The sequence below is a fragment of the Myotis brandtii genome, unplaced genomic scaffold, assembly GCF_000412655.1.
Source record: "Myotis brandtii unplaced genomic scaffold, ASM41265v1 scaffold1018, whole genome shotgun sequence".
Lineage (NCBI taxonomy): Eukaryota > Metazoa > Chordata > Mammalia > Chiroptera > Vespertilionidae > Myotis > Myotis brandtii.
Genome location: NW_005353397.1, coordinates 311573 through 322977, shown reverse-complemented (window position 1 = coordinate 322977; position 11405 = coordinate 311573). Strand labels below are relative to the sequence as shown.

The window sequence follows — 11405 nt, the reverse complement described above, 5'->3', positions numbered from 1 at the left end:
GCACCTCCTCTGAGTCTCAGTGTGCTTTTCTCTTTTCTTCTAGTTGTAGAATTTCCACTCAGCCAGCCTTCCTGTGGTTCTGGATGATGTCCGTTTTGTCTTTTAGTTGTATTTTTGAAGTGGTTGTGCGAAGCAGCAATTTCCGGTGTTTACCTATGCCGCCATCTTGGTTTTCCCTAGTATTTTATATAAATAAAATTATACAAACTATACTTTTTAAAGTCTAACTCCTTTCACTCAGCATAATTGAGATTCATCCATGCTGTTGGATATATCAAAAGCCCTTCCTTTTTATTGCCAAGTAGTATTCCTTTTGTGGATGTATCACTTTTTTTTTTTTTTTATCCATTCATCTGATGGGCCATTTCGGTTGTTTCCGGTTTTCCAATAGACATACACTTTTATTTCTTTTGTGTAAACAAATATCTGGACATTGAATGGTTGGATTATATGGTAGACATATTTTAACCTTTTCAAAACTGTAAACTGTTTTCCCAAATGTTTTTACATTCCAAATAACAGGGTTTGAGAGTTCTGTTCTTGCATATCTACACCAACACTTGGTATGGTCAGTCTTTTTAAATGTAGTCATTCTAGTGTGTATTGAGTGCTATCTCATTGTAATTTCAACTTGCATTTTCTTAACAATTATTGATATTGAGTATCTTTTCACATGCTTGTCTTTTATAATAACTTCTTAGATGAAATGACTATTGAAATATTTAGCCCATTTTTGAATTGTTTGCCTTCTTAAATAATGGAAGTTCTTTATATATTGTAAATACACATACAATGTCAGATATGTTGTTAAATATTTTCTCCCAGTCTATGACAATGCAAATTCCAAGAGGGTACCAGAAAATATATCTCACATTCATTTTCATTAGTTTCTTTTGAACAAAAACTTTAAAAAGTATATTTGATGAGCCCTGGCTGAGTGGCTCAGTTGGTAGGAGCATCATCCCGTACGTACACCAAAAGGTTGCAGATTCAATTCCTAGTCAGGGTACATACACAGGATGGATGTGGGTTTAATCCCTGGTCAGGACAGGTATGGAAGGCAATTGATCAATGTTTCTCTCACATCAATGTTTCTCTCTCCCTTCCTTCCTCTCTAAAAATCAATAAAAACATATCCTCAGGTGAGGTTAAAAAAAAATTGATGACATCCAATGTAAAAAAAAATTGTGTCCTATTTAAAATATCTTTGCCAAATCCAACATCACTAGGCTTTTTTCCTATGTTTTCTCTGACACTGTGTAGTTTTAATTCTTACATTTAGGCCCATAATACATTTTTAGTTACTTTTTGTATGTGGTATGAGGTGAAAGTTGAGATTCACTTTTTTTGCATCTGGCTGTCCTCCACTATTTGTTTCTCTAATGAACTGCCGTGGCACCTGTGTTAGCTCTAATCAACTGCCATAACAAAATACCATAGACTGGGTGCTTAAACATAAACACTAAATTCTCATAGATCTGGAGGCTAGAAAGTACAAGATCAAGGTGCAGCGGATTCAGCCCCTGGTGAGAGCCCTGTTCCTGCCTTGTAGACAACCACCTTCTAGCTGTGTCCTCAAATGGGAGAGAGAGAGAAAGACAGCTCGAGGGTCTCTTTCTCTTCTTATAGTCCCATCACAGGGGCTTCACCCTCATAACCTCATATAAACCTAATTATCTCCCAAATGTTCCACTTCCACATACCATGGGGGGACACAAACATTCACTCCATAACAGCACGTCTTTGAAATCAATTGATATATGTGGGGCATTTCTGGACACTAGTCTGTTCTATACAACTGTATGTCTATCTATGCCATATCACACTGTCCTGATTATTGTACTCTATAATAAATTTTACAATCAGATAATGTAAGAATGTCCAACATTGTTGTTGTTCTTCAAAGATGTTTTGGCTATTACTGGTTCTTTGGATTTCCATATGACTTAGAATCAGCTCATCCATTTCTCAAAAAAAAAAAAGCCCGCTGGAATTTTTATCGAAATTGATTTTCAACTGTAGATAAAATTGAAAGAACTGACATGTTAACAATACTGAATTTTCTGATTTGTGAAAATGGTGTATCTCTGCATTTAGTATTTGTTTTAATCTTTAATTTTTCTCAGCAATGTTTTGCAGTTTTCAGTATACAGCTCTTATAAATGGTCTTAAGTCTGCTTGGGCTGCCACAACAAAATACAATAGACTTAGTGGTTTAAACAACAGAAATTTATTTCTTACAGTTCTAGAGGCTGGAAAGGATATCAGTACGGCCCAATACTAGTGAGAACTCTGCCTGCCTTACCTTCTCACTGGGTCCTCATGTGGCAGAGCGAGGAGAGAGAACAAGCACTCTGGTGTTTCTCCTTGTAAGGGCACTGATCCTATCAGTAGGGCCCCACACCTTTATGATCTCCCCTAAACCTAATTACCTTCCAAAGGCCCCATCTCCAAAATTAATCACATTTGGGGATTAGGGATTCAACATGTGAGTTTTGGGGTGACATAAACATTCGGTTTATAACACAAACCTTTGTCAAATTTACCCCTAAGTATTTCATAGTTTTGATGCTACTGTAAATGACACTGCTTTTTAAATTTTTAACTTCTGATTGTTTCTTTCAATATATAGAAATACAACTGATTTCATAGTTAATCTTATGAGCTTTCTAAACTCACTTATTGCCCGGCCAGTGTGGCTCAGTGGTTGAGTGCTGACCTATGGACCAGGAGGTCACGATTTGATTCCCAGTTAGGGCACATGCCCATGTTGATCCCCAGTTTGGGGCATGCAGGAGGCAGCTGATCAATGATTCCCTCTCATCACTAATGTTTCTATCTCTCCCTCTTTCTTCCTCTCTGAAATCAATAAAAATATATATTTAAAAAAATAATAAAAAAAAACTCACTTATTAGTCCTAACAACTTCTTAAAAAATAGATTCCTTGGGATTTTCTAAATATAATCATGCTTATGAATAAAAAGTTTTACTCCCTCCTTTTCAATGTGGATGCTTTTTATTTTATTTTCTTCCAAGATTACAGTGGCTCAATGCACTAGTACCAAAGAATGAAAAGTGGCAAGAGCACATATCCTTGCCTTGTTCCTGATCTTAGAAGGAAAACATTGTCTTTCACTATCCTATATAATAAAACCATAATATACAAATCAACTGAACGGTGGAACAACCTGCCGCTATGATGTGCGCTGACCACCAGGGGGCAGACACTCAATGTAGGAGTTGCTCCCTGGTGGTCAGTGCACTCCCACAGCGGGAGCGCCACTTAGCCAGAAGCTGGGCTCACAGCTGGTGATTGCAGCGGTGGTGGCAGGTGTGGGCCTAAGCTGGCAGTCAGACATCCCCCAACGGGTCCCGGATTGTGAGAGGGCACAGTCAAGGCTGAGGGACCCCCCACCCCAGTGCACAAATGTCATACACCGGGCCTCTAGCTAGGTATAAAATTGGCTGTAGGATTTATGTAGATGCTCTTTTTTATTATTTTTTAAATACGTTTTTATTGATTTCAGAGAGGAAGGGAGCGAAAGAGAGAGATAGAAACATCTATGATGAGAGAGAATCATTGACCAGCTGCCTCCTGCATGCTCCCTACTGGGGATTGAGCCCACAACCTGGGCATGTGTCCTGACTGGAAATTGAACTATGAGCTCCTGGTTCATGGGTCAATACTCAACCACTGAGCAACACTGGTTGGGCTTAGATGCCCTTTTTTAGAGTGAGGAACTTCTATTCCTAATTTGCTGAGAGTTTTAATCATGCATGGCTGTTGTGTTAAAAGTGTTTTATGACGTTTCTAGAATTTTCCTTCTAAAATATAAATTTAATTACTTGCTCCCTTGCTTAAAGCCCATCAAAACCTTTCAAGTAAAGTCCAAGTTTCATACCATGACATACATCTCTCACCACTTCTTAAAACATACTCTATGCTATACCATCACCGAACTACTTATAATTCTGTCAACGTACTAATGCTTTTTTAGGCATCTGTGAATTTTCTCAGGTTCTTTTTATCTGGAATACTACCCTTCTCACCCCTTAACTCTTAAACCTGTCTCACACACCCAATCATTGAAGTGAACTCTAACTGTCCTTTAAAACTCAACTGAACATATCTTTCTAACTCCTTCAGTGTTAAATCTATATTCATGCCTCTATTGTTGACACTGCTGCCCTGCATGTAATTATTTGTTTAATTCTTTGTCTCCCTCTTCAAAAGATAATGAGCAACTTAAAAAATGGACCCTCTTCAGCAAAATGCTTAATAAAAAGTAGGCCCTCAATATAAGTGAAATAGTATCTGTGACATTCTTTGAAGACTGGAAAGTGTTACAGAAAATTTCTTTATAGAAATCAAAGACATTATTTTTTGTATTATATTCTATTGTAAACATGTATTCTGTCTAATAGTGACTAATGTAATGCAAATATTTATAAGAAATACATATTACCATGATAGTATAATTATCATCATATCTCTGCTGGTCATTAATATCTAAAGCCAATATCAAAATTGAAACTATACTGTCCACTGGGGCCCGAGCAAGGATATCTTACATAATATTTACAGTATTAATTAATTTAATCATCATGAAAACCTTATAGGCAGGTCCTATTATTATATCCATTTTAAAAAGGAGAAAACAGAAGCACAGAGAAATTAAATCACAGACCTGGAAGTAGCAAATCTTATCTTTCAAACTAGGCAGTTCAGCTCTTAAAACTTTACAAAGCATATAGTGAAGGTACTATTTCCATTTTGCTTTTTTAGCTATATTAACTGGATATTGTCACCTAATTATGCTATAAGCAAAAACCAAACATGCCTTTGGGATTCCCTGTGGAATTATAAATATATTATGAAATATAAGAAACAGAAATGTTCCTTATTTACTTAAAATGTTCACTGACAACTAGCAACTCACAAGTCATAGCTTTCAAACCACTAACCTTCCTTAAATTCAGCATTTTAGGAAAAAATATCAAGTAGAAGTGAATTTGAAATAATTCTATGTGAGACATTGGGTTTCATATGCTCATACTACAGTTGCAATTACACTGTTGAATATTTGTATATTGGGTGTATAAAAATCTTCCACAAAATTGGAATACTCAAGTAGATTTCACTTACGGATAACAGAATAATTAAGAAAGAGGTAAATATAAAAAATACGTTTAAAATTGACTAACAAAATTAAGTATCCTCAATAACTTACTTGTTACTAATTTAATATAGTTTTAAAGAAAATAAAGACTCATTTAGAAGACAGTATGAAACAGTTACCTGTAAATGAAACAGAACTTTTTTGTTTTTTTCTATTTCTGATGTTTGTGATTGTTGTTGCTTTGCAACTTGCTCTACAACATCGGTTAATGAAGATGTGTCTTGGTTAGCCAGAGCTAGACAAAGGAATAATGTATATCATAAAAATTTAAATGCAAACAAGTCATGTTTCTTTACTCGAAGTCATTACAAATGTGATGTTTTTTCATAAGAAAATTTAGGTTTGCAATTTTCCCTTTCTGACTATAAACAAAACCAAAATCAAAGGCCATCATAAGAGACAATTCAAAATAGCCTACTGCAATGTTGTACCTGTTTCTTTATAGAACAGTATAAATATTTTGATTGTCCCAATTGTTTTTATCCAGACCACTGGCATTCATATTATAATTATACTGCCACCATAGCAACAATATAGCAATTATAGTTGATGACTATTCATTATAGGCCTGCATTTTCAGGTTGTTATACCTTTTCTAAACACTAAATAAGTTTCTTCCTGGAGAAACTTAACAGCTTCCCAGTATCCTAATTTTCTATAAAATTTAACACAATTATCCTATTATGTGCTTTCTTGTTGCTGCTTATCTTTTAATTATTTATTTAAGATTGCTTCATTACCGTCTTCAGGAACTCCTTGACTCTTCCTTTCTTGGTTGACTGACATTCTTCTGTAACTCTTTCCCACTTATGGGTTTACCCTCTTTATTCCTACAAAATAATCAACATAGATAATCTTTCATTTTTCTTTGTTGTTGTTGTTTTTTAGTATATCCTGGTGATCCTGAAAATAAATTAATTGCAAATACCTCATAGGGATGGCAATGATATTTCATCATTAGTTCCAATAATTAAATTACAATGGTTAAGTGAGAGATTTTTGGAAGAAAACAGAACAGTATTTGAATCTTGGTTCTCCTGCTTTTCAGCTGTTATGATCTTGAGCAAGTTTCTTAACATTTTTGGTCATTGGTGTCTTCATCTGTAAAACCTCATAGGGCTGTTGTAATAATTAAAGTAATATCTATAAAACATGCTCAGCACAATAACTGACATACTCAGTGAATAATTAATTACTATGGATTAGTAGCTGGTATTTCCAGTACTGTGATGAAATGGATTCTAAAACTGTAGCCAGAGTCAGGGAGAAACAGTGCCAAGTTGGATTAGCAATATCTGCCATAGGTATAGGATGTAGAAAATATAGCAATCCTGTCCAGTGCTATTCTGGCCAGAGTAAGCTCTATGAAGCTTCAAAATCATATTTTAATTTCTTCTATATCTAGGATTAACTGATAAGATGAAGGGGTAGATATTTTTCTCCTTGGAAAGATGGAGACAGAGTTCCTACCTCTACCAACACAGAAAATGAAAGCTGAGGTGGCAGTTAGGTGAATCCCCTGTTTCTCTCCCAAATCATAGTGTCATCTCACTGTCAGCATTATTCCCATTAACCCCATTCCACAGAAGCCTAAGGCCCCCAGGTCATTCCTACTTATGAAGACTTGCCCTTATTAGTCTTAGAAAGTCCTCTAATTTGATATGTTACCCACCCCCCAATTCGTTTATATACGTCCATTGTGATCCCAGGAACTCCCAGGCCATCTTCGGCAAAATAGGCTCCATATTCAACCTCTTCAGTGAACTTCTCCTTCATCTTATTTTCAGTTAGAACTGAAATCCTCAAAGATACTGCTTTCTCATCCTCAAGCCACTAAGTTTGAGGTGAGGCACTTTTTCCTGTTCTCCATTACTACTGCCAAACTATTATCCTCTACTCTCCCTAAAACTACTTAGTTTCTTTGAAGTTCATGCCATTAGGCTATTATATAAGCTCTACCCTTCCTTGCTGGTATCAGTTGACTTCCAGATCTCTACTCCCCACTCCTAGATTATAGCATCTAATTTACTATGCCTCTATTACTACTCCTTTTATTTTCTTTGGGATTTCGACATCCAAACAATGGTACTTCTAATAACTGGACCTCTTAGTTCTTTGATATGTACTCTCAGCCATCCTTCCCAAACATCCACAGATTATAACTGCACTTCATTCATAATCTCAGATTTAAATTATTATTTTTCATTCTCAGCTCATTCCTTCTAGCATTTTGACTATAAGAGCTATTCAACCACAGTGACTCTTCCATATTTTCACACTCCCTCAACCCATCACGTATTCACTTCACCTTTACCTGGTTTAGATTCCTTAGCATTCTCTTACAGCTCTTTCACTGTCCTATTTCCCTGGAAAAATCCCAACCAGTTGCTTTGCTTATGCTCTATTTAGCTGAAATGCCTATATAAAAATACCTATTTTGTGGTCTCATTTTAAATTCAAAACTATTTGTTTCAAATGGACCATTGATGTTAGGCCATTAGGATTCATCAAGTTTCACAGATATTTATTTCACTCCTCCTCTGTCTTCAAACCTCCCATATCTTTATCTGGTATTGGAATTAGGATAATGTTGGCCTCATAAAAGGAGCTTGGAAGTATTCCTCCCTCTTGGATTTTTTGGAATAGTTGATGAGGATAGGTGTTAAGTATTTCTTTGAATGTCTGGTAAAACTTCCCCATGAAGACATTCACACCAGGGCTTTTGTTTGCTAGAACTTTTTTTTTTTTTTTTTTTTTTACTGCCTCAATTTCCTCAGTTGTTATTGGCTTGTTCAGGTTTTCTGATTCTTCCTGATTCAGTTTTGGAAGATTGTATTTTTCTAGGAATTTGTCCATTTCATCCCCATTGTCCAGCTTGTTGGCATATATATGCTAATAGTATTTTCTTACAATCCTTTGTATTTCTGTTATGTCAGTTGTTCCTTCACAGCTTTCATTTCTGATTTTAATTATTTGGGTCCTCTCACTTTGTTTCTTGATGAGTCTGGCTAAAGGCTAATCAATCTTGTTTATCTTTTCAAAGAACCAGCTCTAGGTTTCATGCATCTTTTGTATGTTCTTTTTTTAGTCTCTGTCATTTTTGTCTGCTCTAATCTTTATTATTTCCTTCCTCCTATTTACTCGAGGCTTCTCTTTTTGTTCTCTTTCTAATCCTTTAAGTTGTAGGTTAAATATTTTATTATTAATATTTCTTGTTTGAGGTAGACCTGTAGTGCTATGAACTTCCCTCTCAGGATTGCTTTTACTATGTCCCAGAGATTTTGAGTAGTTGTGCATTCATTTTCATTTGTTTCCAGGAAGTTTTTTTTGTTTTGTTTTTTAAATATATTTTATGGATTTTTTACAGAGAGGAAGGGAGAGGAATAGAGAGTTAGAAACACTGATGAGAGAGAAACATCAATTCAGCTGCCTCCTGCACACTCCCTACTGGGGATGTGCCCACAACCAAGGTATATGCCCTTGACCGGAATCGAACCTGGGACCCTTCAGTCCACAGGCCAACGCTCTATCCACTGAGCCAAACCAGTTAGGACTCCAGGAAGTTTTTCTTTCTTTCTTGATCTCATTAGTAACCCATTCATTGTTTAATAATATGCTATCTAGCTCCATGTGTTAGAATGGTTTTACTGTAGTTGATTTCTAATTTCATTCCATTATGATCTGAGAAGGTACTTGATAAGATTTCAATCTTCCAGAATTCATAGAGACTTGTTTTGTGTCCTAAGATGTGGTCTATCTTTGAGAATGATACAGGGATCCATGTGCACTTGAGAAGAATGTATATTCTGCAGCTTTGGAGTGAAATGTTCTATAAATGACAATTAAATCCATCTTATCCAGTGTGTCATTTAGAGTCACCGTTTCCTTTTTAATTATTTGTCTAGAAGATCCAGTGAAGTCAGCGATGTAAAGTCCCCTACTATTACCGTATTGCTGTCGAATTATCTCTTAAAGTTCTCCAGACTTTTTTTTTTTTTAATATACTTAGGTGCTCCTATATTGGGTGCATACATGTTTACCAGAGTTATATCCTCTTCCTCGATCAATCCATTCAGAATTATGTAGTGACCTGAATTGTCTCTTGTGATGGCCTTCATTTTGAAGTCTATTTTGTCATATATGAGTAATGCTAACCCCTCTTTTTTTTGTTGTTACATTTGCATGGAAAAGTTTTTTCCATCCCTTTACTATGATCCTGTGTGAGTCTTTTGTTCTGAGGTGGGTTTCTTGTAGACAGCATATAATTGGGTCATGTTTTTGTATCCATTCAGCTACTCTATATCTTTTAATTGGAGCATTTAATCAATTTACACTTAAGGTTATTATTGATAGGTACTTATTTATTGCCATTTTAATTCTGTATGCCTATGTTTCTCTCTATATTTCTTATATTTCTTCTTCTCATTACAGCAGTCCTTTAGCATTTCTTGTAATGCTGTCTTGGTGGAGATGTAGTCCTTTAGCCTTTTTTTTCTTTTTTTTTGGGTCTGGGAAGCTCTTTATTTCACTATTTTAAATGATAGCATTGCTAGAGATAGTAATTTTGGTTTCAGATCCTTGCTTTCCATTACCTTGAGTATTTCATGCCATTCGCTTCTTGCCTATAGAGATTCTGATGAAAAATCAGGTGTCAGCCTTACAGGAGCTCCTTTGTAGGTAACAGTTTTCTTTTCTCTTGCTGGCTTTAAGATTCTTTGTCTTTAATTTTTGGCATTTTAATTATGATGTGTCTTGGCAAGGACCTATTTTGGGTTATTCTTTTTTTTTATATATATTTTATTGATTTTTTACAGAGAGGAAGGGAGAGAAATAGACAGTTAGAAACATCGATGAGAGAGAAACATCGATCAGCTGCCTCCTGCACACCTCCTACTGGGGATGTGCCTGCAACCAAGGTACATGCCCTTGACCGGAATCGAACCTGGGACCTTTCAGTCCGCAGGCTGACGCTCTATCCACTGAGCCAAACCGGTTAGGGCGGGTTATTCTTTCTTGGGACTCTCTGTGCCTCCTGAACTTGTGTGACTTTTTCCTTCACCAGGTTATGGAAGTTTTCTGCCACTATTTCTTCAATGGCGTTATCTATAGGGTGTCCCAAAATTCACGCAAGAAGTAATTTTGATAGAAAACACAGGTTTATAATTAAAAATTGTAAATTTCTTATTGATTCATAAAGTATACAGTATAGGGTTATGTATGGAATAGCACATCAGGAAAATGGCCTCCACAGCTTTGCTGGCACATATGCAAAGCCGTGGTCTTCATTGGTCTTCATTGTCCCTGCTCCTGGGCCATAATTGGTACTTGGTAATGCTTATCAAATTGAAGGGATTGAAATCAAAGGGCAACAGATATTAGAATCTGATTCAATAAACCAAGTAAAATTAGGCTTTTATTTTTCGTTGTTGTTGTTATTGCTCACGCAAAATTCAAATCTTGCGTGAATTTTGGGACACCCTGTATTCCTTGCTTCTTCCCCTTCTGGTACTCTTCTCATGTGAATATGGTTACATGTCATGTCCCACCGGTCTCTTAAGCTGCCCTCCTTTTTTTAATTGCTTTTTTTCTTTTTGGTTCTCTGATTGACTTTTTTTTCTACCCTATCTTCTAATTCACTGATTCAATCCTCTGCTTCCACTAATATGCTGTGTATTCCTTCCACTGTGTTTATTACTGGTATGTCATTCTTCATAGTTACTTTATCTTTTCTCATGTTGTTGAGCATTTTTACCATCATTATTCTGAATTCTGTATCTGATAAATTTCTTACCTTCATTTCATTTAGCTCTTCTTCAGGATAATTATCTGGTTCTTTAATTTGGGGCTTGTTTTTTGTCTTCCATTTTGGCTGCCTGTTTGGTTTGTCTCTATGTACTAGGTACATCTGCTACACTTCTCAATCTATAGTGCAGTACATTGTCAGACACTGTTTCTGACTGGTCCTAAATAACCTGTTTGGAGTTATCAGCAATCTGTAGCTTGTGGTTCCCTCTGCTGGGGCTGGTGGCTTTGGAAAGCCAAGATGAGCACCAATATCTGCTTTTCCTAGCCCTGGGCCCAGACTTTATTCAGGCAAAGACTCAAAGCCTCTGCTTGCAGTCTGACTGTATTCAGTATTGATCAACCTCAGACTATCAACCACAGGTTGGGGTGAGAGGTTTTCCAACATGGTGGTGCACTTGCTTCTACCTGCAGGCTGATTG

The 11405-nt window shown here is 36.2% G+C and overlaps 1 protein-coding gene and 1 pseudogene across 1 annotated transcript in view; both read right to left on the bottom strand.

The window, feature by feature from the left end:
• The window catches only part of LOC102244257, a 5891-nt pseudogene extending 5345 nt beyond the window's left edge, over positions 1–546 (bottom strand).
• Positions 1–11405, bottom strand: part of CCDC122 (coiled-coil domain containing 122) — a 36818-nt gene that overhangs the window by 15205 nt on the left and 10208 nt on the right. The window contains exons 3-4 of the mRNA XM_005853251.2: positions 5922–6011; positions 5301–5416 (exon numbers count right to left, since the gene is read on the bottom strand). Coding sequence (XP_005853313.1) covers positions 5301–5416; positions 5922–5967 — 162 coding nt within the window. The 5' untranslated portion in view covers positions 5968–6011. The remainder of the gene's footprint in view (positions 1–5300; positions 5417–5921; positions 6012–11405) is intronic.